This window comes from Anguilla anguilla, chromosome 11, assembly GCF_013347855.1.
Source record: "Anguilla anguilla isolate fAngAng1 chromosome 11, fAngAng1.pri, whole genome shotgun sequence".
NCBI lineage: Eukaryota > Metazoa > Chordata > Actinopteri > Anguilliformes > Anguillidae > Anguilla > Anguilla anguilla.
The window spans coordinates 24,606,419-24,633,784 of record NC_049211.1 but is presented as its reverse complement, the minus strand read 5'-3'; the positions used below and the strand labels follow the sequence as shown (position 1 = coordinate 24,633,784).

Below are 27,366 nucleotides of genomic sequence, written 5' to 3'. Positions count from 1 at the left end.
AGTTGTCATTGTTTTGAAAAGCAGGAATTATGACTTGGAATGAATTTGTTCTAGCTGTTTTTTTAATATTCAATGGGTGGCGCTAGAATGTCATAAAATGGTTTGCGTTGTTGAGACGGGCCATTTTGGCTCAAAAGTAAACTCATTCGTCTGTGTCCACCTTTTAATAGCGCTGTGCTTTCTGGGACGGTGGAAGACTGGATGACCGGCGCTCTTGAGTGCCCTGGATGAAAACTAAAAAGGGTTCTTTTTTCTTCTCTTTTTGAAGATGCCGGACGGGGGAAAATGTGGTAGAACAGAGGGTCCTCTAAAAAGCAATTTCTGGTCTCCTTAAGGGGTCGCCAGCCATGGCAGGGATTATTAAAAAGCAAATCTTGAAACATTTATCCAGGTAAGAGAGCGTGATCTAAAATGTGTGCTGTGTGACAGTGTGATCCCAAAAGCAGGCTAGCAACCATTATAGCTATCGATTTGAATGCGAATTAGCTCGTTAGCGAGCTAGCTAAATCACACGTCATTGACCAAAGCCAACTTATTTTTAATTTATGTTCCTAACAAGCGATATTAAAATGCACAAAATAGCAAACAGTTTGAATTAGTAGGTGGCTAGCCAGCCACACAACTAGCTGGGTCACTTCTCCAGTTTAGCTTGCTAACTAGAGGGTTGAAAAACGGTTTAACGTTAAAGCGTACACAGCTGGCATCCAGCTATAACGTTAGCTGAGGGTTAGTCTGCTGGATATTTTCTTGGCTTTGTTTTCCTATGTCATGCCAATGTTATACCTGTCTTCTGAAATGCGTTATTAGCTATCTGCTAACTTAGTTTACGTAAACTAACTGATTTGTTGGATCCACTCAGTTCACTGGTCAATTTGAGGAAGATTGACAATAGATAATTACCATTTAGGAATCTTGTGCTGTTGTAATAACCATGTAATTTGATGTCAATCGGAATTCGGTATATCTCACCACTTGACATAGAAGAAGGCTGGGTTTAATTGTTCCCAATGACGTAATCCGCGCCTCACAGTTGCCTTATTATTAACCTGCAAACAGGCTTGTTGCAACCTGGTAGCATATAGCTAGCAAGTGTTCATTGTTACTCTTTTTTCAATCCCTAGCTTTAAGATCGCTACGCTGTTGCCACTGAATGCGTAGACAAGCGCCTTTTCTACGGTATTGAATACTGATTGTCAACATTACATGTAAATTTGAATTTGATAACCAATAAATATATAACGATATATATCTCAATGTAAAAAACGGAAATAAAATTCCAAGTTACAAGTACTGCACTAATTTTCAATTAATGCACAGTCGTGATGTGTCAATGCAAGCGACAATAAATAAGACTGTTAGGATTTTAGAAAGCGTGCTCGGCAGGTTTCTACCAAGCAGTGCCTCTCAAACATGCAACCAAGCACTGTTTGTCATTGACATATATACCTAAGTGGTAGTATGCTAGTTGCATACATTAGCCCTCTAGAAGGCTCAGTTGAATCACGACCAGAACGTTTTTTGTGTGCAAATACTAGGGGCCAATGTGTCTTTCAGTTTTCTGGTAAGCTTTAAGAACAAGTTGTTCCTACAAATGTTTCTGTGGCCTGTTCCTTTTACGTGTGGTGTTTGAAATAAGTGATTCCCAACTACATAAGGCAAGGATAACATCTTATTTCAAAGTAGAGGTTATACTGGTCTGTATCAATAGACCAATTAAAGAGATTTATAATGGGAAAGAAAAGATTGCCTACCAGCTCGGTGGAATCGCTGGAAGGAGACTGATGACTCCAGAATTGAATGGTAGCTTGCGATGTCTGGTTCAAATTTCTGAATGAAAACGGAAAAAGGCTACCACCTGACTTTCCTTTTCATTCTGGTCACCACTAATACGCCTTATTCATCCTTGAATTGCATGATTAGGCTACCTCAACCTGTTCCACCTATGTTATTCTCTCTCCCGTTTTACAGAAAGTATCTGCTGGCATTTATTTGGACTAATGTTTTGTCATTTTAGAAAGTGAAACCCTAGTAATGTGCCCCGTGAGGTGTATTAGCACACACATCTGCCACGGAAGGGCTGTTGTCTTCCTGAAATAACACTTTTCAAATGTATATGAGTAATACATATTGACAGGTGTCCTGTAAACAGATTTGTGCTAATGTGTTTGTCCACATACAGAAAAACACCTCATTTAAGTATCTGTGCTGGTGACTTATACATTTACATTTATAATAAATAGTTAAAATTTTTAGGCTAAATGTGTTTAGGCTAAAGTTTATTTAGCCTTTTAGTACCAAGACAGTGAGTGCGAACACACAATATCCTGAATTGCCTTTTTTGTTGCGAAGTTGCAGCAGTGTTTTATTTAGTGAAGAAGACGTTGGGTTAGAGTAGCCTAATAGGCGCACATAGGCCCTGCTCCCATTGTAGCAGCGAAGCTCTGGTGTTTGGCCCGTGACACTGCTGACTCTTGTGTCAGCTTGAGAATCATTTTGAAATCTTGAGTTTCCCCAGAACCAGCGGCTTCACGCTACGACTTCCTGTGTTCGCGTGAGGCACATGACCGTTTTGGTCGCTATTGCAAGTCACCTACTGCTGGTCGCCAGCCATTCAGGCAGTGGATTTACATATCTCCCTGCTGCCTTCCAGCCATGTCTGACTTGTTACGCTGCTCGGCGGGCTTGTTGCATATCATGCATACTGAATGAATCCAGCCGGGGGGACCAACCGGCAGTTGTGTATTCACCCCCAAATGAACTGCGGTGGCATTTTTGTGGCTTTGCCAGTGTTTCCTCGCCCTGTAAAATAGGCTTTTCCCGGTGGTGAGCTGTAAGTAGCCTGGGCTGTTTTGGCAGCTGCCCTTTAAATAGACCCTTTATGGTGTTTGCCACTTTCTTTTGGGTCAGTGGAAGAAAGAACCCCTCATTTTAGCAGAGGCTTTGTGTGTCTGCTCTGCGTGTGCAGAAAGGAGTTGGAGAGGCGTCAGCAGAGATGAGTTTGGACTGAGGGAGATTAGATTAGAGGAGAGGGCTGCAGCTCCGAAAAGGTTTTGATCCTTAGCGGTCATAGGCTAGATTTCACAGAAACGCACTGACGCACTGGGCCAAACCCAGGGCTGGAAGCAGGTTGTGATTCAACAAAGACAGGTAACAAACACATACAATGCTCTTGTTCATCTTCTGTAGTTATTTTTATAAACTTGGGTTTGATGGTTGAAATTGATATTAATATTAATATTTTAGGAAAATAGCACTTTGGTGCATAGCCTGCATTTCAGCCAGGTTTGGGGCTGTGGAACTGGTTTGACACCATTGCTTCACACGCCTAGCGTTCCCTGTTTTGTTCCCCCAGGTTGTCTTTTGCAACCCTAAAGTATAGCTGGAGTTTGCGCTGTGGAGTTCTGCTTGTTTTTTTCAGCTTTTTAGAGGAAAGGCCACTGGCATTATATAACCCCTCTGTCAGATTGAAAAATGTGTGGAAATGTCCTTCTGCTTTCAGTTGCAATTTGTGGTTGATGACCTCAGGATCTGTAGCCTGTCTTAGTGAATTCTGTGGGTACAATTTCAGTTACAGTTTGAATAATTGAGGTGCTTGTTTATCCCTTTCAGTTTAACGTGAAAGTGGATTGTGAGCAGTTGAAGTGGAGCTGGATTTCATTGGCTGCAACATTGGCTGTGGTCTCTGTACAGCCAAGAAAACAGCCTGGCCTTTTGCCAGGGAATGCCAAGGGGCAAGATGTGCGTGTCTGTCTCTTTTTTTGCTGCACTGAAAACGGTTTCCCTTTTTGGAAACGCAGTGAAAACCTTGGTTATCAGGGTCAATCGTTTTTAATGTGGCCTGACCGCAGTAGGCCACTGCAAAACATCACGCGTTCTTGGCCGGACCCCCTTCTCGCTTTCGCCTGGCGCTGGCAGCCCGGGGTCCCCTGGGAAAGTGAGTTCACACTTGGCATGCCGCGTGTGCTGTTTCTTATCCGAGGTGTTTTTAGAAAGCGTGGCCTGGCTGGCGGCTCTGGTAGGGGAAGGTTGCTTCGGGCCTCTCGGGAGGGGTGACTCAGTGCGCCTAGCGCCCCGCGCTAACGTTCAGGACAGCCGGCTCCCCATCTGGCAGGGCGGGGTTCGGACCCCGGGGCAGGCGCGGTAAACAGGCTAGTGTGTACAGGGGGCTTGGAAGACGCGCTGGTGGGGGCGAGGCCGAGTTATAGCCCAGTTCTGATCAGCCGTGTCACGGTCACCTCAACGCCCCGATCGGCATTCACTTCCTGTCCGTTTCGGTCAGGCGCTCGCCGCCAAGGTCACGAGGACTCGGGCAGGAGAACCCTCTTCCCCCAAACGGCCGGCCAATCAGCTGGAACCGCCAGCGTCGTCCGGGGCAGCTGCGCCCTCGCCCCCGCGCCCAGCCTGCTTCCGCACCAGAACTCCCCCCCTCAGTTCAAATGCCCCCCAAATGCCCCCCTTCCAAGTGTTTTCCTCCCCCTGAGGCCGGCCGATTGCTTTCCCGAAGTAATCGATTGCGATTACGTGTCAGGTAGGACCTGTAAAGAGAGCTTGGCATTTCCTGACTGCCAGTGTCAGAACGGTCCGATACAGCAGGAGACGGGGTCACCCTGTGAAGACGTGTGTTTAATTTCACCCGTTGGGTGGAGACCTTGCTTCTGCTCTGTCGTGCCAGCCTCTCTGCGTCCTCACAGCTGGCTCCTTTTAAATGAGGCCAGGGAGCGAAGCGGAGATAAAACAGCCGGTTTGCTGGAGCTCTTTTCTGGGATAATGATGCGAAGCACGTTAGTTCTTCCTCAGCACTCGCTGTCCTGAAGAGACTTTGAGTTAGCATATTTTTTATTAATGCTATGAACTGTATAGGGACGGTTCCTGCTAGCTCCTACTGCTCTGCTGAAATGTGTGTGTGTGTGTGTGTTCTTGTGTGTATTCCTATATATTCTTTATGTGTGATGTATGTGATGAATGCAAGTGTGTGCAGTCTCGTTCTTTTTATTTACATTTGTGACATTTATCCACTGTTGCAAAAATCAAATGGAATGGAAGGTGGTAACCTGACTGGGCGACCAGGTATCCAGTACAGGTGGTCAAATCTGCTCCTTTGCCGTGGGTTGGTGGGCCGGTGCCATTAACGTCAGTCAGTGACTGATGCTGTTTGCGCAGGCGGAGAGAACTCACACAGTGGGCAGGGCACACGCTGGTCACGATGTACTCCAGTTGCCATGGTGAAAACAGCAGCAATATTGCTAGGCTGTGTGCAGGCATTTAGCTTTCCATCACCCAGGTGTTCTGCAGTTTTATTTTACTCTTCCTCTTGGCAGTCCTTTGAAAGGGCATTTTGTAATTAGCATGGCCTTTAATGGCAGGGGGATTAAGTTCTAGTCGCTCCCTGTTGTCATGACGTAAGACTCCCGCACACACACACGCACATGCCAGCGCCACGGCAAGCTGCCTCTCCGTGGCTTCGCTGCGACTTAAAATGCCGCACAGCACCATGGGACGCCTCTGCCGCTCCTCCAGAAAGCTTTGAGGGCTGTTGTGCCGTCTTTGAAGCCACTGGAGCAAGCTGTCTGATGAGGGAGTTTAATTAAATGTTCTTTTTTTAGTGCAGCTTGTCCTCACGCTGAGGTCCTGATGTGTGGGATAAAGCGGGCCTTTCTCAGACACGGCGTGCTCTGACTACGCACAGCCTTTCTGCCTGATTTTAATAGGTCTCAGGGGCAAGGTGTGGAGGGGCAGGGTGTGGAGGGGCAGGGCGTGGAGGGGCAGGGTGTGAAAGCTCTTTTCCGGGTGACTGTAATCTGCTGCAGACGGCTCTATCTGGGGCCATATGGCTGAAGGTTACGAGGTCAGTTGAGCTGCCCTGCTTTTGTTAGGGCCAGCTGGACGATGGGTCCTGTTGTAATGGGGGGCGGGACGGGGAAAGGGGGAGCAGGAGCATCGCGCGCTGCCGTTCTGTCCGGATATGAGCCCTCCTGATCCTGCCTGCCCCGGTGGCCTCTGGCCCCCGTCTGCTCAGTACTCCCCTGTTCACAGGCAATAGCCCACTCCCCCACCCAGAGCCTGAGAAACGTGGCAGACAAACGCGAGTCAGCAAACGTGCTCGTCAGCCCCCCTGATCGTGATGTGAATGTCAGAGCCTGCATTGTAGAGAACCGGTGTCGCAGTCTCGCTCAGCCTCGGCACAGGGAATTCTGGGAATGCTTCTTGGCCCTCTGTGAAAGTGCACAGTCATCCAACGGCAGCAGCTTTTTGCATCGGCTCATTAAAGTGTTGTACTTTGGCTCATCAGTTCTGTGGGTGGGAAGGAGTGGCTCCAGGCGGCTAAATCGCGTCCCGGTCTTCAGCAGGGCCGCCCTCACAGAAACGGGGCTCGGCTTGGCCAGGACCCCGGCTTCCCTGCGCCGCTCTCCCCTCTCCATAGGTCCCCTGGCGCCAGACATTCCGTGATGGTAAAATGACGGGGTCTGGTCCTGACGAACGCTTCTGTCTCCTCACGCAGGTTCACCAAGAACCTCTCCCCCGACAAGATCAACCTGAGCACGCTCAAGGGGGAGGGGCAGCTGTCGAACCTGGAGCTGGACGAGGAGGTGCTGCAGAACATGCTGGACCTGCCCACCTGGCTGGCCGTCACCCGCGTCTACTGCAACAAGGCCGCCATCCGAGTGAGGCTCCGCCCCTGATCGTCGCCGCTCGTTACTTTATTATTACGGCACTTAGGAGCAGTCAGCTCAGATCCCCCAAAGCCCCGAAGCATTCACCTTGTCACAGTTAAAAGTGCCGTCGAGAATGGTGGAGACGTGAGCTGAATATTCAACACGCTTAATTGTTTCAAGGCAAATGAAAACTGCACTGAAAACACCTAAGGTGCTGTTAAAATATGTGTCTGTAATATAAGGGAAACTGCATGCACACATGCTGTTATGGTCCAGTCAGTTCTGTATTCAAACTAGGCTATATGTTCGGCCAGATTATATTTTAGTGCATCAGTATTGCATTTCAAAAAATACAGCTGCTAATTTAAATTTTTCATACGTGCTGTAGTCGATCCTGGCAGAGAGTTCAATCTGCATTTCTCCATATTGCATGCAATACCGTTAATCATTAGTCATTAATCGTGCATATGAGTTCTTACACTGACCCGGCTTTCCTACCGTTCTCAAAGCATAACATATGACACCGTGTCTCAACGGATACTAATGCACTTAGAGAGCTGCCAGCATCCTGTGGAATCAGAGTTTCCCTTCCTGAAGTAAGTTTGCCGTGGCATACTTTAGGAAGCGTGTCTTTAAACCACGTCTGTCGGATTGTCGATTGGGTTTCCCCCTGGTCTGCTGTATAACCGTTCCATTAGGCTGAAATGCATTAGTGGCCTGGCAGTGCCAAATTCCAGCCCTAAAAATAGCAGAGGAACTGTGCTGGTTAGAGGGGTAGGGCCAGGCATTAGAGCCGGAGTGCTGGGCGCTGTAGGGGAGAGTGTGCAGGCAATGCCCAGTTCACATGCAGCTCATATTCCATTAATAAAAACTAATGTTCTGCCCTGATTTAATATAACGTTTAACACTCATGTCTGTGAGGCCCCTAGCATTTCCGTCTCATGGAAGGAGAAAGGCCATCTGGAGGAGGTGTGGCAGTGTGTGTGTAGGGTGTAGGGGGCAGGGGGGGGGGGGGGGTGCTGGACCTGTGTGCAGATAATCTGGGAGTGCCCTGCTTCCTCACACCTATGCCCTGATGTCTGAATGTTAGAGATTTTAGCTGACAGAAACGTTACCGAGGCCTACTGGCTTGAAGATTGCCCAGAAGAAGACTGCTGTTAAGAGGATGCTCGTCCTTTGTTCTGTGTGCGTGTGAGCGTGTGAGCGTGTGAGCGTGTGAGCGTGTGAGCGTTTGAGCGTGTGAGCGTTTGAGAGTGTGAGCGTTTGAGCGTGTGTGCGCGTGTGTGTGAGCGTGTGTGTGTGTGTGTGTGTGAGCATGTGAGCGTGTGAGCGTGTCTGTGCGTTTGAGTGCGTGAGCGTGCGCGTGTGAGCGTGTGAGCGTGTAAGCGTGTGCGCGTGTGAGCGTGTGAGCGTTTGAGCGTGTGAGCGTTTGAGAGTGTGAGCGTTTGAGCGTTTGAGCGTGTGTGCGCGTGTGTGTGAGCGTGTGTGTGTGTGTGTGTGTGAGCGTGTGAGCGTGTCTGTGCGTTTGAGTGCGTGAGCGTGCGCGTGTGAGCGTGTGAGCGTGTAAGCGTGTGCGCGTGTGCGCGTGTGAGCGTGTGCGCGTTTGAGCGAGCGCACTCACGCTCCATGCCCAGTGGAATGGAGGGTGCTGGGGAAGCACTTGTTACTGACCGTTTCCCTGTTGATTTTTCTCCCCAGATACAATGGACAAAGCTGAAGACCAGCCCCATCTGCCTGGTATGAATTCAGTCTTCTGTCTCTTCATCCCCGCTTTTTCATTCCTCCCCGGTTTGCTTGTGCAAATCTGCTGCAGTGAACTGCTCCTATGTTCTGGGGCTTATGTGCTCTGGATCTGTTATCAGCTGGAGTTTGATCTTTAAAGGGCCAGTTCACCCGAAAATGAAATCAAGGTGTGTTTCCACCACCTTGGAGTAGCGTCTGTCCATCCAAATTGTTTTGGTGAAATGAGACAAGTTTTCCAGATATGTGCTGCAGCTCACCCTGATAAAATGCACCTTGCAAGGTCCATTTTCGTGTTGCGTCCAAGTTCCAAAAATATACATTTGAAGAATTCAGCTGGAACGTATCTTTTCAAATATAATCTAGGCTAGTTTAATTTCCCCTAGAGCTATGGAGATGTAGTTTTCATTTTCTGTTCGTTACTAAAGTAAAGTCTTCTGTTCGGTGCGTTGCTGCCTGCTGGCTGATCCTGTATGGTAAAGACTTGCTCTGGTGAGAAATGTGATGTACACAGTTGTGGGATCGATGGAGACACCAGCTAGGGCAGTGGAATGTCTTGTCATTATATTCTTTTTGGTCCTGATTGCTTTCCGTCCCTCCCACTGCAGTTCCTGGACAAGGTGGAGGTGGAGATGAGGACCTGTGAGGAGCCCCGCCCCCCCAATGGCCCCTCCCCCATCGCCATCACCGCTGGCCAGAGGTCAGCACACCCTGACATTTATTTTAGTTTTAGTTTTAGTTTCTTTTTCCAACAGTTTACTGACCAGGTGGTATGTCGTCCTTCCCGCTTCAAGTGGAAAGATTTAGCAGAAAATGATTTTATCAGCAAGATGTTGAAATATTTGCACAGTATAGCAATTCCAGCAAGGCATTTTGCTCCACATGCTAGTCTGAAATACTGCGTATGCCTTTGTATGTACATGTGAGGTATTTTAGTGAACTCGTGTGTGTCGTATGTGGCTGTGTCCATGTGGGTGTGTGCGTGCGTGTGTGCGTGCGTGCGTGCGTGTGTGTGTGTGTGTGCGTGCGTGCGTGCGTGTGTGTACATGTCTGTTTGTGGGTGCCTGTGGCCGTTCTGCTGATTCCCCAGTGAGTACGGCTTTGCGGAGAAGGTGGTGGAGGGCATGTCGGTGGTCATCAACTCCATCACCATCAAAGTGCAGGCGCGGGCCTTCCGCGCGTCCTTCGAGCTCTGGCAGCTGCAGGGAAACAGCCTGAACCCCAAGTGGCAGCGCAGCGACCTCCGCTACACCCGCATCACCGACCCCAAGAGAGGAGAGGTACGGCCCTCGCGCTTCCCGCATTGGCCCGGACGCGTCGCCGTGGCGCTCGATCCTGGCCCCGCCTCCCCGCAGCGTTCCGCTTCCCTCTCCCTCAAAACCACGGATTACTTAATCGGCTCAATCATTAGGGCGTGATGAGGCCTAATGAGGCCTAATGAGGGCTAATGGCCCTGTATTCAGGCCCGCTGGCACTTGTTGCTATGGAGGGCCCTTGTGGATCTGCAGTGCTGGTAGAATGATGTGAGTGCTGGCGCTTATTGTGTAATGGCAGCCGGGAAGTGGAGCCGCTTGAGGCAGGGTTGCGGGTGACCTGTTTCTGGAGGCGGCGGCCGGCGCTCGTCAGTGTTTGTGTTTTCGCTTGGTGCCTTTTCCGGGAGCAGATGGCTTGTCCGTCAGGGAGCCTGGCGGAGCGCTTTCTGACAGCGGCTGTGAAAAACAGGCCTTGTCTTCTCCAAGGGTGGTGGCCCTGCCTGCTGATTCGCCGGCTCCAGCCAGTGTGGGCGGGGCTTGCGAGCGGCGCACGGCGGGTGCGCAGGATGACTCACTGCCTGCTGCTGATCTCAGGGAGCTAATGGGTGTGTGTGCGTGTGTGTGTCTGCATGTGTGTGTCTGTGTGTGTCTGTGTGTGTCTGTGTGTGTCTGTGTGTGTCTGTGCGTGTCTGTGTGTGTGTGTGTGCGTGTGTGTCTGTGTGTGTCTGTGTGTGTCTGTGCGTGTCTGTGTCTGTGCACGTGCTGTGCGCGTGCTGTATACGTGTACGCGCGCCTGTGTGTGTGTGTGTATGTGTATGCGTGTGTGCACGTGCGCATGCATGTGTGTGCGTGTGTGTCTGTGTGTGTGTGCACACGTGTGTGTCCTCAGGTCCTGACATTCAAGGAGATAAACTGGCAGAGCCTGCGCATCGAGGCGGACGCCATGGAGAGCGGGGAGCAGGACCTGGGCAGCACCCCCCTCAGGCTCATCACCAACCAGGGCCGCATCCGCATCGCCCTCAAGCGCCGGGTACGAGCCCCTGACGCTATGAGCACACAGCCTGAGCACCTCAGAGGAGACACACACAGCCTGAGCACCTCAGAGGAGACACACACAGCCTGAGCACCTCAGAGGAGACACACACAGCCTGAGCACCTCAGAGGAGACACACACAGCCTGAGCACCTCAGAGGAGACACACAGCCTGAGCACCTCAGAGGAGACACACACACACAGCCTGAGCACCTCAGAGGAGACACACACACAGCCTGAGCACCTCAGAGGAGACACACACAGCCTGAGCACCTCAGAGGAGACACACACAGCCTGAGCACCTCAGAGGAGACACACACAGCCTGAGCACCTCAGAGGAGACACACACAGCCTGAGAGGAGACACACACAGCCTGAGCACCTCAGAGGAGACACACACAGCCTGAGCACCTCAGAGGAGACACACACAGCCTGAGCACCTCAGAGGAGACACACACAGCCTTTTTCACATTGTGTTTCCAGGGTGCACAGTTTTTACATTTTAGTGTTCGTATTTTGTATATGATATAAGGTTGTATTCACATATTTTCTTCAGTATTGTTTTAATGGCTCAATACATACATTTACATTTGACATGTACAGTGTCAGTCTTCTTTTCAGAGGTACAGTCTGTTAGATTTTGAGGTGAGGGTCACATTTCCTGACAGACTGCGGGACCCTGGAGGAAAGTCATTTTGTATTGTGATGGTGACGTTGCAAGCGAATGCTGCAGTTTAGGAGGGATGCCAGGGGGCTGACGTGTGTATGATCAGTACCACCCACTGGTTACCTCTAGTATTACATTATCACTTTACTGCAGTCGCATTAATAATACCACACAAGTGCCCAGGAGGATCTGTTTTGAGTCGTTTTTAAAGGATGTAAACTTTTTTTGTACTTTAACACCAGCTTAAGTATTTTCTTTCATTAATTTTTTTTGTTATAATGCTTTATTTCTCTTTTTCTCACCCATTTGGAAAGGCTAAATCATCAAATCAGCATTCAGACTGCAACACTTTTGGCGATCTTATCGATTTGAGTGAGCGCAGACAAACACGTGCTCTCCTCCAGAGCACACAGTGTCAGCCACGTTATCGATGTTAGCAGACGGAAGAGCCGCGAGCCGCGCTCACACAGACGTGAGCTGGAGCAAAGCGCTTTTTTCTGTGCAGTTTATCAGGTGGACAGGAGCCGCTGGTGTGTGTTGTATGTTGACCACATCAGGCAGAGACCACTCACTGTCGCCCCCTTCAGGTGAAGGACTGCAATGTGCTGGCGTCCAAGCTGCTGTTCATCCTGGACGACCTGCTGTGGGTGCTGACCGACTCTCAGCTGAAGGCCGTTATCCACTACGCCAAGTCCCTGAGCGAGGCCATGGAGAAGTCCGCTCAGCAGAGGAAGAACATGGCTGCCGAGTCGCTGCAGGTCCGCCTGCCACACAACCCTCTCACACACAACACTCTCTCACACACAAGCCTCTCACACACACAACACTCTCTCACACACAACCCTTTCTCACACACAACACTCTCTCACACGCAACACTCTCTCACACGCAACCCTCTCTCACACACAACCCTCTCTCACACACAAGCCAGTGTCACACAGACAACCCTCTCTCACACACAAGCCAGTGTCACACACACAACCCTGAGTCACACGCAGCCCTGTGTTGTGCAACCTTGTGTCACATGACGTGACCCGTCCAGAGGGCCCCAGGCTCCCATTCTCACAGTGAGGCCTCTGAGCAGATAGATCAGCATTATCATCACTTTCCTGTCATTTAGAACTTCAGCATTATAGTCAAGGTATTGGAAGAAAGCGTACACAGTGGAATTTTAGACTTCTTTTTTATAATTCTCCTCTTATGTGTAATTACTACTTAACTAATGATATTTCATGCTTAATGGCTTGTTTCTGACTTGAGCTGTATATAATTAAGTAAGTTAATTGCTTTGGTATTTAGACATTGATTTTTTTCATACGCTGTGCTTTTTTTCAGATGTGAAGTTTTTTATGGGTATCTGCCAAACAACATGAAAATAACAAAAATGAGGTTGTTTTTCAGACCGCACCCCCGTCCCCTGGGATACACCCACTCTGGACCGAGCCTCCGCCCCCTCCCAGTGGCACCCCCAGCACTCTCAGCCAGTACTTTGAGCTCCACAATGTCAAGGAGTCATCCTACCACACCCACATATCCCGTCTGGACCTGCACATCTGCAACGACAGCTCCTCACTCAACCCAGGTGAGAGGCCTGTGGTCTTAAGACCCGCCCCTGACTCCTCCCCCACACCCACACCACCCTTCCTCTGCCCTCCATTCCTTCTCTTCCCCTCACCAGACCTGGAGCAAATGCATATCTGAAGTGCTTTAGCTCTTTAGATGCCGGTAAGATTTGGAAAGGCTTCTGCGAATTTCCAACGAAACATGAAAAAAACGGACGATGTTAATACGTGTTACAGAAGAAATTAGCTCTGGATATTGGTAAAGTAGATAGGTTTTGTTTAAAACTAAGTAAATGTAAAGCTGCGTGAAATTCATGAATTAACTAAAATGTTGAAAAATTTCAAACAGGATTTGAGCCAGGTCTACACCACTCTAATTCCTGTCTCACTGGATGGCTCCAGATGGTCTGACCTCTGTAGAAACTCCCTGCATAAGAGCTGAAGAATCAATAGCAGTTTCACTGATGGCTGTAACTGCTCTGGTTCAGTGGCAATTATCTGTTGGCAGTGTGGAATGCCCCTTCAGTGTTGGGCTCTCTCTCTCAGACTCTTTCCCCCTCCCGCACTCTCTCTACCCTCCTCCCAACAGACGAACCTCAACCGCGGAACGCCCAGGGGGCCATGCAGCTGACCTTTCGGAAACTGGGCTTCGACTACTACCCCTTCCACCGCCCCGGTGAGCCCTGAACGCCCCTGCCCGTGTCCCGCGTGTCTGTTTTCTGCGGATTTCCGCCCTTTAAGGCTGAAAGCTCATCCTCGGTGCTGACTGAGGGCTGTGATGGTGTTTCTCTGTGGCTCTCTGTGGCCAGAACAGCAGGGAGCGCCGTGACGTTTCCCACAATGCCCAGCTGAGCTCCTTCCTTTAACAGCGCTCTGTAACACTCTCCCGTAATCTCATTACGCAGGCCAGGGAATGACATTTTGATAGATTATTTTCTGTCTGCTTTAGAGTTCAGTCGCTTCAATTGAGGGCTGGCCTTCATGTGAACCCACTGCTGTAGCACTGAATGAGATGCTTGTTGAATGAGATTAGTGTGTAACCATATTTTTCCTGTTGAGTCTGCATAGTCACTCATGTGCAGGATTAGTATGATTAGTATGTGAGATTACCACAGGAAAGGGCGGTTTTACACCAGGAATGCCTCTATCTCTAACGCCCATGAACTGGATCTTTTGTAGTTTTATTGACATGTACTTTGTATGCTTGTTTTTGTCTGCATCTGATGATGTTTATGTGCAGTGTTCATATATGGTATCAGTGCTGCTGAGATAAGTGGGCAGTATGGGAACCGAAACAGCTGAACGTTTTTATTTTATAAACAGCCGATTGTACGATAATTACGTTTCCCCTCACCCCTGTCCCAGGCGATGGGTGTCGTCACTGGGAGCGTCACTGTGGGGCGATGGACCTGCGGGCTCAGTGGGCCAGTAAACTGCTGCAGGAGTTCCAGAAGCGCGTGGAGGCGTCCGGCTTTCCCGGGCCGCACTCGGAAGACCCCTCTGCAGCCAGGGACTCCCCCTCTAAGAGGGCCCAGGGTAGGTCTCCCGTCCATAGAGTCTGCCCACGCAGTACCTAATGAGGAACTGTGTACTTTACACAGTAACAAACACTGATAAAGTCGGTACTTTACACAGTAACAAACACTGATAAAGTGGATACTTTACACAGTAACAAACACTGATAAAGTGGATACTTTACACAGTAACAAACACTGATAAAGTGGGTACTTTACACAGTAACAAACACTGACAAAGTCAGTACTTTACACAGTAACAAACACTGATAAAGTGGATACTTTACACAGTAACAAACACTGATAAAGTGGATACTTTACACAGTAACAAACACTGACAAAGTGGATGCTTTACACAGTAACAAACACTGATAAAGTGGATACTTTACACAGTAACAAACACTGATAAAGTGGATACTTTACACAGTAACAAACACTGATAAAGTGGATACTTTACACAGTTACAAACATTGATAAAGTGGGTACTTTACACAGGAACGAACACTGACAAAGTGGATACTTTACACAGTAACAAACACTGATGAAGTGGGTACTTTACACAGTAACAAACACTGACAATGTGGATACTTTACACAGTAACAAACACTGATAAAGTGGATACTTTATACAGTAACAAACACTGATAAAGTGGATACTTTACGCAGTAACAAACACTGATAAAGTGGATACTTTACACAGTAACAAACACTGACAATGTGGGTACTTTACACAGTAACAAACACTGATAAAGTGGATACTTTGCACAGTAACAAACACTGATAAAGTGGATACTTTGCACAGTAACAAACACTGACAAAGTGGATACTTTACACAGTAACAAACACTGATAAGGTGGGTACTTTACACAGTAACAAACACTGATGAAGTGGGTACTTTACACAGTAACAAACACTGACAATGTGGATACTTTACACAGTAACAAACACTGATAAAGTGGGTACTTTACACAGTAACAAACACTGATGAAGTGGGTACTTTACACAGTAACAAACACTGACAATGTGGATACTTTACACAGTAACAAACACTGATAAAGTGGATACTTTATACAGTAACAAACACTGATAAAGTGGATACTTTACGCAGTAACAAACACTGATAAAGTGGATACTTTACGCAGTAACAAACACTGATAAAGTGGATACTTTACACAGTAACAAACACTGACAATGTGGGTACTTTACACAGGAACAAACACTGATAAAGTGGATACTTTGCACAGTAACAAACACTGATAAAGTGGATACTTTACACAGTAACAAACACTGACAATGTGGATACTTTACACAGTAACAAACACTGATAAAGTGGGTACTTCACACAGTGACAAACATGGGCAAAGTGGCTACTTTGCACAGTAGCAAACATTGGCAAAGTGAGTTCTTGACTGCTTCAAAACTTGGCAAAGTGTGTTCTTGACGATTCATGTGCCACTACTTAGTGGCAAGTGATGGCCGTGTACAGTTCCAGACACTGGCAAAGGAGGGCCTTTATGGAACACTTAACCAAGCCTTTCGCTATCAGTTGGTTTACAGCCTGTGGGAAGTAAAGGCTTTGTGCTGGACTGGGCTGGCAAATTATTAGCAAAGCAGTTATCTCAGATTTTGTCATGGTCACTGAATAGGATGAGAACAGTGGTGGTTGCTCTATTTTTGGGTCCCATGAATTGCAGATTTGGTTGAAAGGTTTATAATCTCTCATCATTTCCTGTTTTCCCCCCTGGGCCTTTTCCTGATGTCTTCTGTTCATCCTGTTAGACATCTGCTTACTGGGGAGATTTTATTGAGTCATTAAGTCTGCAAACAGAGAGCTGCAGTAAAATGGAATTGGAGAGAGCAGAAGCAGATGTTCTCATTTGGCAGATTCACCCTGAGAGCATTTTGCTGCAGCAGGAGTCTGAAGGGTATCGGTTGTGTCTGAAACAGAGGGAGAGTCCACGCCGAAATCCAGCCCCCCTGACCGAGGGCAGACGTCCCGCCGGAGCTCCAACGCCCCTCCCCCGACCTCCAGCCCCCAGCGCAGCCCCTGGAAGAGGCTGCACTCCAGCGTGGTGGTGGTACGATTGGACGACTTGGACATCCATCAAGTGAGCCCCTCCCACATACTAAACCGCTCAAAAAGCCCATAATTGCTAGCCAAACGTGTCCCTCTCAGTCAGGCTCCATGTCGGCCCTGACTCTGGTCTGGATCAACCCGCTGTGGCACAGAGAAGTGTGGTCTCACAGCTGTGGTCATAGCAGTTCAGTGCGGTCATGGGGTGGAACACCCAGCTCACCGCTGACCAGGAGCTCCTTCCCCAGTGGTATATCCACTGTGTATTATAACCATGACAGTTTCTTCTTCTCTGAAAAACATTTTGGGACCGCAGTCTTTATGATCCTGTAGTTTAAGTATTATTGTGAAATGAAAATGATTCTGTGGGTTTGGGCTGGCTGGTAGCCTGCAGAAAGTCCTGTCATGTGAAGCCAGTGAGAGTCATCTCGAAAGGGGAAGAGAAATCACCAGGCTTTCCTTTTGCTCACAGGTGCCTTTAACCTCAAAATGAGCAAATTCGGTTTCCCCAGAGACGTCTCCAGTATGTAATTATAGTGACTCTGTCACCGTGGAAATCCCCGCCTGTTGATTGTACTCTCGTTAGAAACTCGTGAGAAACTGCTTGACTGTTGCTTGCTCTGTGTCTGCATTCAGGTGTCCACTGGGGGGCGCCATAGCAAGAAGACCCAGTCCCTTCTGTCCTGCAACCGCAAGGCCCTCGCAGACAACGTGCCTGCCATCCACCTGCAGTTTACAGAGTACTACTTCCCCGACAACCCCGGGCTGCCTGGTACGGAGGAAGAAGAACCAGTGCTAATGCTAATCATCTGATTATTACTAGCTTTAGTAGTTGTTTATTATTGTATTGCATTGTCACGAGATTTTAACTGGGTAACTCAATGTTATTTTACAATATTAAAATGAGTGTAATTGCTTGACAGTGTTAACTCACTTGCGCATTGCATGTGATGAAATATTCAGTGGTAAATCAACTCTGACACATTTTATCCCGTTTGTCTAATAGAAACCAGTGCGGGAGATTAACACTGAATATTTAACTATGGAGTAATGCATCATATATAAACATATTTAAATTGTGAACCCTGTGACCCCCTGTGACCCCCCCCCCCCCCGGACAGTGCCCTGCTCCAACCTGTACGGGCAGCTGAACGGCCTGCAGCTGTGCCTGGACCCGGCCAGCCTGCTGTGGATGAACCTGTTCTCCCAGGGCCTGCTGCGGACCCTGGAGCAGGTCAAGGCCTTCTACCACCTGCAGGACAGCGGCAAGGGGGAGGAGCATGTGGACGCACGCGTGGACGCCGCCCAGCTCAAGGTCAGGAGCGCGTCCTCGCCCGTCTCCATCCATCCGCTTAGTTTTCGCGCGCCGCTCATCGAAGCAACATGTTACTCAGGGTACCGAACATTTAAAAACTACTAGCAAAACGCAAAGCACGAGGCACAGTTCTGTCGGGTTATGAAGTTCAGTCACTGACAAATATTTTCAGTTTGTTCTTATGAGAAGCAGTCGTTTCAGCATTTCTGATTTTAGCTGAAATCTGGTGTGTTTCACATTCACATGTGCAGATGAAGGTCCATGGACCAAAGCATCTGTATGCCCGGATACTCAAAAGGAAACAGAACTTGTGCAGCAAAACCATTTCGAACGAGAAACGAGCAAAAAGACACAGTGTTTTGAGTTCCTTCGGTGTGGGGTGTGCAAGCCCCCAGTACGACCCGTTCACAAAGTGTGCAGACCTCCCCCTGTCCATCCACATATCACATGGTCCATCCAAATAACACATGGTTGGTTGTGTCACATGGTTCAACTCGGCCAGGGGGCATAGTTAAACTGTCTTTTACGGGTCATCTCATCGCTGTACTGTCCCATGGTAGCGTTGTTGTGGTGGTGACTGGAATGCCTTTGAGGTTAATACTTTTGAACGAAGAGCTGATGAATTCTTGCAAGGATATCATCATCCTAACACACAACAAAATGTGCTCAAATTCCTGCCATGAAACTTCCAGGAAAGTGGATGTCAATGACCCTGAGTTGTGCCGTGCACCTCCCAGCAGCATGGAGTGACATGAACTGAAGAACATGGAGTTCTTATTGAGTTTACTGACAACAACGTTCAGTGACATGTTAAACGGTGGTTGTTTTTCAAAAAGTTCATACGTCATTTGGAGTATACTGCCTACTTAAAAGCTGAAATGCACATGAATGGTTTAAAACTGATCTATAATTTATACAGGGCTAACATACTGACTGGAATAACTTGCATGTTGACACCTTTGCAGGTGATGAGAGAAGTATTTGTGTACCTGTGTCTGTTGTGATGGTTAGATGTTGAATGTTGGTAAATCATTGTGTGGTGAGCCTGTCTCCTTTCTCTCCCCATCTCCAGCTGGTGATTCCGCTGGAGTCCTCCATCTTGGACCACCCGGACCGGCCCCAGGCCCTGACCGTCGGCGTCCCCCAGGCCGTCTTCAGCAACACCCGCCACTCCCCCCACGCGTCCCGGGCCGACCTGCAGGGCACCTACCGCTCTTTCTCCTCCCCCTTCTTCCAAGCCCCCGCCCCCTGGCTCTTCCCGCGCGACCAGAGCACCTTCCACCCCCTGCCCCCGGCCTTCCTCCGGCACGCTCTGGACACGGACCCGCCCCCCCTCTCCGAAAAGCGGCTGCCCCGCAGCCAGGACGTCTGGTCCATCAGCCTGTCCCGTCTGGGGCTCTGCTTCGAGGGGGCCCGCCGAGGCCCCAAGGGGAGGGCCCTGCCCTTCATTGAGCCCTTCACCATGTCCGTTTGGATGTGCCGTCCGGCAGCCTTCGAGCACGGGCCCCTCCCCTCCTCACTCCCGGGCCCCGCCCCCAACCTCAAAAGCTCCAGCAGCTTCAGCAACCACGTGGACTCCTCCCCCGAGAACCACGAAGGCGGGGTCAACAAGTCGAACACCGCCCACAACCTTCACGGCGTGGAGGAGGAGAAGGAGGCGGAGCTAGGGCGAGAAGACTCCGCCCCCTCGGCCTCCGTCCATATCCTGGCCCAGGCCATCACTCCGGTCAAACTGTGGCTCAACCACTACCAGTATGTGGCGCTGCTGCGGATGAAGGACTCCCTGGCGAGGCTGGGGGCGGAGCTTGCGCGGGACACCCAGTGGGCGGGCGGGAAGCAGGTGGAGCCGCCCACCGTGTGTGTGGCGCTCATGGTTGACACGGCGGAGGCGGGGCTACTGCTGCCCCCTGTAGCTGGCGAGCCCGAGCAGGAGGCCCGTTCCCCGGGGGAGACGGACAGCCCCAGCCTGTCCGACTCGGAGGGCTCCTCCACCAGGGAGCCCGCCGCCGGGGACGGGCCGCTCGAGGACGGCGGGGTCGCCAACGGCAACACCCCCTCCGCGCAGGAGCAGGAGCCGGACGGGCCGGTGGAGGAGGCCTGCGAGGCGATGGAGGAGGCCCTGGAGGGGGAGGAGGGTCAGGAGGAGGACTCCCCGCTCCTGTCCCCGCCCCTCTCCCCGGTGACCCGCCCCCTGAAGTCCCGGGACGCGTCCTCCTTCAGCCTGGAGGGGGAGCTGTCCAGTGCGCTGACCGCCACCAAAGACGCCACCAAGGAGGCGCTGACGGCCTCGCTGGACCTCACCAAAGGGGCCCTGTCCATCACTAAAGACGCCTTCAGCATGCTGAGCCGCGGCTCCGCTATGAGCAAGATCTTCACCCCCCAGGCCAGGTCAGATAACCAATCAAACGCTTTTACACTGTCTGCCAATCAACAGTATGCTTGCTTACACCGTCAACCAATTACAGTGCTCCCTCACAAAGTCCTTCATTCTCACATCTCTCTACTGATCACATGGCCCTCTTAACTATTCACCTATAGTTCATACTTACCACCAATTACGTGGCCCTCTTACACTATTAAACAATCATCCAAATTTTTTTAGGCAACCATTCTTATCTAGAGGGCCATACATGGCTTACATTCTTTTACATACAATCTGTGTATACAGCTGGATATTTTCTGAAGTAATTCAGATTAAGTGCCTTGCTCAAGTTTACAATGGCAGTGCCCCATCTGGGAATCGAACCTGCAACCTCAGAGGTCCCCAACCATTATGCTACAGTGCCACCCTTTGTACCATTCACAGAGCTCTCTAACGCTGTTTAAAAATCACTGTGCCCTGACTTCGTTTGCAAATGGAGACGGGTGTTTGGTAAAACGGTACTGTTTTACTGATGACAGTAATTGCTTTGTGGTTTAGTGACTTCTCTGTGGCACCCACACGGTCTCTTAGTTAAATAATGCAGTGCTATCTGTGCTCAGAACCGCAGAGCTCTGCTGTGCTACAGGAACTAGACCCAGCCTGATCCTGTAAGCCAGCGGCCCTCCCCTGCAGGAGCCCGTGTCCCCTGACTGTTAAGCTGCGCTGCCGCCCTTGTCCCCCCCCCCCCCCCCCCCACAGGGAGCAGCCCCAGGACCCCGCCCCCGGGAACCTGCGTCTGCAGTCCATGAAGCAGTCCCCCTCCCAGCACTCCTTCGACAGCGCCATCATGGACGGCAGCCTGCCCGACGACGGGCTCTCCATGGACAGCGACGCCAGCGACAACTTCATCATCCTCGACTCCGGTACGCCCCCCCGAAACGCGGCGGCGAAAACCCGCCAGGCCCCCGGCCAGCGTCCCGCTCGCGTGCCCTGTAAAGCACACACGTTTCTGAGAGAGCGCTTTGGCTGAAGTGGATTTAAATGCACGTCAAATTATCGTTTTTTAATGCCATGTACAAGAACATGGAACGACAGGGCAAGAAGACAAACAAATGTGACAGTGCAATGCATGCCATAAGAGAACAGGCTGAGAGGACTCGCACTTTAAACTCTATTTAAAATTTTCAATGCTGTTTGGAACAAAATAGATTTCGTGCTTTCTTTTGAATCTGACAGTGCTGCCAATGACTGTGTAAATATTATGATCAATAAACAACACAGATGTCAGACACTGAAAGGCAATTGGCTCAAAGAGACGGGAGTAATTGTTTTGCTCTGGTTTATGTCTCGGTCATTGCGCATGGTAATCTTTAACAAATACCTGTTGGAGTATCCTTGTTAATAGAACACCGTGTTTTCCCTGCATTTTGGCTCTGTGTAAAAAAAAGCAGAATCCTGTGTTAATGCAACCACTGTTGCTATATGAACAATGAAAACCGTGGTTTATGTGTTTGTACCTGTGAAATGCATTCTGCCATTCTTTATAGGAGCATTGCAGAAACCATATTCAAAGCAATTACATCGCCACACGATGTCGGCTCGCAGGGAGTGCTTGTATTACAGAGGCCATTGACTGTAGGCCAGAGGCCAAAGACTTCTCTCTGACCCTGTCTGTAAAACAGCAGCCAGTCTCAGTGTGAGAAAGAGAGTGTTTGCCTTTTATTACAGAGAGCTGCGTTTATTGATCGCGCCTGCTGTAGTGAATAATTATCACATTCATCTTCATGGAGTTTGGGCCATAACTCTGGGGTAGTCATTGAGAGTTATAGCCCCACAGATAGCTGCGTGTGCAGTAACCAGCGTCCAGCCAGTTACCCTTTGTGTGATACACATTGGCTTATTGCAGAGCGCTGTATGATGTTTAAATACGCTGTGGTGAGGGCTACAGGTTGGCCAGTTCAGACCCAAAACACCCAGTGAGGCGAGTTCACTTTGTACGCCCCTCAATGAAACTGCTGCTGATTGGTCCATTAGGTGCTGAGTAACGATTAAAACCAGTGATTGTCCGGGACCAGCAGCAGGGTATGTGTGTGAGGACCCTGTGCTCTACTGGTTCCCCACACACACCCCAGCCTGTGCGGGGGAGGGCGTAATTTCGATGTTCGTGTTCGAGGCCGTACCGATCGCAGTGTCCCGCCGTCACTGACCGTCCCGCCCCCCTCCCTTTGCCCCCTCCAGAGTCGGGCCTGGAGTCCATGCGCCCAGAGAGCGCCCCCTCCCTGCCAGCCGACCCGTCTGGCAGCGCCAGCCCCGCCCCGGGCACGGAGGGCGGGTCCTCGGCCGACCTGAGCAGCTCCCTGTCCCAGAGCATGGAGGACGTGGCCCAGGACACGGTGGGTACCCCCCAGGATTTGGGCCGTGTGCTTGCTGGTTCACTGAATCACAGAGATGCAGCTGAAAGGGATGCACGCACAGAGAAGCCACTTGATATTTATATATATACGTTCTAAAATCCAGAATTTTTTCTGTAAATCTCAAAGGTGCGTACCATATCTCCAGGATTGCGTTTGAACTTGGGCAGATTTTTCCGGTGGAGGAAGTCTCACACAGTACAGACTCTGGCTCGTATCCCTTTCGTGATTAATCTCAATAGGATTACCCAGTCGGGTAATTATGTATGTGTGATTAAGGACACAGACAGGATGTACGGTTGATGTCATGGTAACGGTGACACGCTGCGTGTTGGGTTCCCGCAGGCCTCTGTATTGCTGCTGCAGCTCAGTGTGGTGGGCTGCGTTGTTGACATGAAGGGGGAGGACCTGGTGGTGGCGCTAGAGGCCCAGGACCTGATGCCCAAACAGCTGGGCAACCAGAGAGTGTCTGAGCTGCTGGGGGGCGGGACCCTGGGTGAGCACCTCTGCCTGAACACTGCTCTGACAGCATTCTCACTCAACACTGCTCTCACTGGGCGACTATGCACCGCGTTTACTGAACACCACTTTCTTAGTTTGTAACATTACAGTGCTCTCACTGAAGACTAAACAACACTGTTACTGTGTGCTTTTACACTGCTCTCACTGAACACTACTCTTACTGTGTGCTTTTACACTGCTCTCACTGAACACCACTGTTACTGTGTGCTTTTACACCGCTCTCACTGAACACTGAACACCACTGTTACTGTGTTCTTTTACACTGCTCTCACTGAACACTGAACACCACTGTTACTGTGTGCTTTTACACTGCTCTCACTGAACACTGAACACCACTGTTACTGTGTGCTTTTACACTGCTCTCACTGAACACTGAACACCACTGTTATTGTGTGCTTTTACACTGCTCTCACTGAACACTGAACACCACTGTTACTGTGTCTGAACTTTGCTCTCACTAGCCCTTACTGAACATCTCTCAATGAAAACAACTCTGACTGCACACCACCCCTGTAGCACCATGTTCATTAAAGATCATTAACTGAGTGTGACTTACCATTGTGCTGTTTACCATTGTGCTTATGTTTTAAAATGCACAGTCCTATGGAGGGAGCTTCCTCATGGGAGGGTATTAAGATGTTCTTTAGAATGTGACATTGCTCCTCTCCCTGTGGTGCAGTTGGGTCCTCCCCACACCGGTCCCCAACCCCAGCCCCAGCCCCGTGGAAGGGCCCCCGGGAGGCCCCGGCGATGAGCGTGCGGATGGAGATGGGCCCCTCGGCGGGCCGCCACTCCCCGCTGGCGGAGTCCGCGGGCTTCCTGGAGCTGCGCGTGCTGGGCTGCCAGGCCCAGCTACTGGCCTCCACCCTCTCCAGCCTGGGGCCCTTCCTGGAGGACGAGCTGAGCGCCGACGTGCAGCCCATGAGGCTTCGCCTGGACCGCACCCGCATCACGCTCAAGGTGGGGGCCGCTGGGAGGAGGAGCCGGGCCCCGAAGGGCTCCACCGCTTCCAGGGCCCGCCCCTTAACCCTCACCCCCCACGTTGTCTCCTCTGCTTTTAGGACGATGGGCCCAAGATCTACCCCACCGCCCCCCAGCCCGTCCCCGTCATCTTCGCCCTGGACCAGGTGGTGCTGGAGCGTGCCGACGATGGGGTCTTCTGGCTCAGGGGTGGGCTTTCCAAATCATTATTCTAGATGTTATCTGTGTTTTTGCATCAAGCAACCATACTCATGAAACCATACTCGTGCAACTGTACACATGCAGCCAAACTCATGCAGCCATACTCGTCCAACCATACTCATGCAGCCATACTCAGCCAACTATACTCATGCAGTCATACTCATGCAGCCATACTCATGCTGTAAGGTGCGTTGTGGCTGGTGCTAGGTTCTTTGCCACTCAGTTTGCTTGAAAACATGGTGATATGATTATTACATATACTGCCAAGTGTGAATTATCATTTTTGTCACTTTTCTTTCACAGCCAACAGAAGTGTGACGCCAAAGCACTGCGATACATCAGGTGAGGAGGACACTGCGAACCAAGCTGAGGCATGCTGGGAGCAATCCAATTGTGCTGACTCCGCCCCCCAACTGGACAACAAGGTACGAGCCAAGTGCGCCAGAAAGCAGAAATGGTGTTTATGACCCATAACAGTGTTGTTTCCCCTGATCTCTGTGGCAGTAATGATGACTGCTGTGTTAAATGTATAGGAACATCGCCCGAGTCATCACAACAACAACAAAAATGTTTTGGGGAAGAAACCATGCCAGAGGTTGTTAATAATTCACATACTTCTGCCATCTGGTGTGTGTGGTTTATAGCTGGTGGTCACAAAAAGACTTGCAGTATCCCTACACACCCACAAGTTAACCACTGTGTGACATAGATCTACTGCAGTTCTTAACAGGAATGCACCTGCCATACCTTGCAGTCCTTTGTTAACAAGCATGGATCCCCACAGTTAGTTTCTGAGTACTGAAATCCACCAGCTCTGTAGTCCTGCACATTGAGCTGTGAGGAGGGGCGGCATTGGTCAGATAAGAACTTCAGGTCTTAAATTTTCTGTCTGCACTACCATCCATGACGACACCGAGGAAACGATTATCCACACTTGAATCAGAATCAAAGCTGCTGCTTTTATCTGGCCAATTAGGGCTCAGCAAGCGTCCGACCACTGGAGAGGGGAGAGAAGCACAGTAGCCGTGGAAACGCGCATCGGTTCTTTGGCTTAACGCTCTCTCTCGTATGCAGGCCCAGTCCCTGGAATCCCAGCTCTCCGACGCTCAGGCCGATCTCGCCCGAGCCCTCTCAGAGAGAGAGCGCCTCCTGCTGGAGATCCGCAAGTACGACCCACTGTTTAACCTCTGACCTCCCGCCCTTTAACCCCGCCAGCAGAGGGAGCCATGCGGCAAGCGCAGGGGTTAACACGGCGAGCCGAGGAGCAGGCAGAGCTCCTGGGAGCAGGTAAGGGAGTGTGGGGGACACAGAGCACAAGGCCCAGCGCTCCTCGAACCCCGTGTCCTCTGCTTCAGCCAGCCAGAGGAGCGCACTGCGGGACCCACTTGAGAAGCTTCTAAAATGGCGCACAACAGCAGTGGGGATTCCCAGTGAAGCGACGGACAGGCGACCTTGTCCTGTCCGTCTGGGGCCCCCCAGCCTGCACCCTCTGCTTCTATGCCACTCCAGCATCCCCACCAATCAATGAAGAGTTAATGTCACACTTAAATCAATTGCGTAGTCTCCCTGAATCGCTTTCCTCTTAACTCCACACCAAGGCGAATTTCATTGTTTCAAAAAGCTGTGTCCAGTGAATCAACCTCAGGTGTAAGTAAGGCAAGTTCTCCCGGTTCCATGGTGGGAAAGGAAAGAGGATTTGACCCGCCTGCCTGATGGTTGAGATCATTCGGGATTGGGCTCAGACGCTGATATCGCACGTGACCGGTTTGCTGTCTTCTCAACCGACGACTTGAAAAAGTGCGCCTTCCTCAGTTTCTGATGCTCCACCCTGGCTGGGGAAGTGAACTTTACCTCTCGAACCGTGGACTGCGGAGACGCGTCCTGTTCCGTGGCACGTGCGGTCTTGCCGCTGGACCTGACAGCAGTGAACAGTTACTGTTCTGAATTCAGCACGTGCGCACACGCATAAACACACACATACTCACACACGAGCCACAGCCAAACACGTGATGAACGTTCCCGGCCTGAACGAGCACGGTCTGGCAAGAGACAGACTCGTTCATCTACTAATTTAGCAGCGGGGTGAACGCGGTCGTTTTAGGTTCAACTAACTGTTGCCAAAAACCGGTTGCCTGTTTCACTGCCAGAGCGCTCTCAGTACTTTTGTTCGTCTCCTTTAAATCCATTGTTTTGGTGCAGGAATAATTAACCTTCAGGCATGTTGTGAAGGCCACTACTATTCAGAGAATGCAGATGTGTGAGTTTACAAGAGCCCAGAGGGCTTCAAAAAGCGTAGACATTAGAAATATGTGCAATGTACAGTATCAACTGTAAAAGCGTAGACATTAGAAATATGTGCAATGTACAGTATCAACTTGTTAATAGATGTACATAACTTATGTCTGTATGTATATATGTGTCATTTTAATGGCTGTTGTTTAAATAACAATGTAATGCCATAGAGCCATTTCTTTAGGGAAGGACAAGGTGAAGATCAGCACTTTTGACTAGACGCAGTTATATACTGTAAGGAATTTGGCTCTACCTAGTGTGGGCACCAGGAACAACAACCAGGAACAACAACCCACCCAATGCAGAATAGTATTACTGTACAGCAGCTTGCTGTACTGCTGCGTTTGCAGGCTCAGAACACGTCCTCATTTGGGGTTTAGGCCCCCAGATCAAAAGTATTGCCATCTAAGGCACATTTTGTGCTGTATTCTTTTATCCGTTATTTTGGAAGGTGCAGAAAAAAGAGAAAAATAAGCTTATGTTGAAACCAAGGGAAATGGTTGGGTGGATACTGGGTAAACCTTCCCCGAATGGAACGGGAAGGTGAATCCCTGAAGTTAACGGATTTAAACACACCGTGACACAGACCTTGTTGGTTAAAACATTACTTGGATAAATAGCGTATCAGTGTTGGTCTCATCTCATGGCATGGCAGGACACCTGGAAACCAGCTGGTTGTTGCCATGACGTCCCAGTCAACCTCGTCAGGCAGGCCTGTAATAAAAATGTGGAAATCCTGTCCTCCTTCGGACGAGGACGGCAAATGTCCACATCCTCTGATTTGTCCCG

General features: G+C 50.0%; 1 protein-coding gene across 1 annotated transcript; it reads left to right on the top strand.

Annotated features, from left to right (window-relative positions):
• Positions 1-74: 74 nt before the first annotated feature.
• On the top strand, positions 75-25,489 carry uhrf1bp1 (UHRF1 binding protein 1). Its single transcript, XM_035382248.1, has 21 exons — positions 75-391; positions 6,500-6,662; positions 8,352-8,390; positions 9,002-9,093; positions 9,484-9,673; positions 10,536-10,676; positions 11,932-12,102; positions 12,746-12,926; positions 13,496-13,582; positions 14,272-14,442; positions 16,367-16,527; positions 17,130-17,265; positions 17,615-17,808; positions 18,881-20,196; positions 20,930-21,093; positions 22,409-22,563; positions 22,927-23,077; positions 23,783-24,063; positions 24,165-24,273; positions 24,589-24,710; positions 25,360-25,489. The coding sequence occupies exons 1-21, from the start codon at positions 348-350 to the stop codon at positions 25,474-25,476; spliced, it is 4,185 nt and encodes a 1,394-aa protein (XP_035238139.1). The 5' UTR covers positions 75-347; the 3' UTR covers positions 25,477-25,489.
• Positions 25,490-27,366: the final 1,877 nt, after the last annotated feature.

Bases quoted from the DNA above. Each gene is read 5' to 3' on its own strand.
- uhrf1bp1 (XM_035382248.1), top strand. From the start codon at position 348: ATGGCAGGGATTATTAAAAAGCAAATCTTGAAACATTTATCCAG. The intron at 6,663-8,351 runs GTGAGGCTCCGC...TTTTCTCCCCAG, and splicing joins GCAACAAGGCCGCCATCCGA to ATACAATGGACAAAGCTGAA. The intron at 10,677-11,931 runs GTACGAGCCCCT...CGCCCCCTTCAG, and splicing joins GCATCGCCCTCAAGCGCCGG to GTGAAGGACTGCAATGTGCT.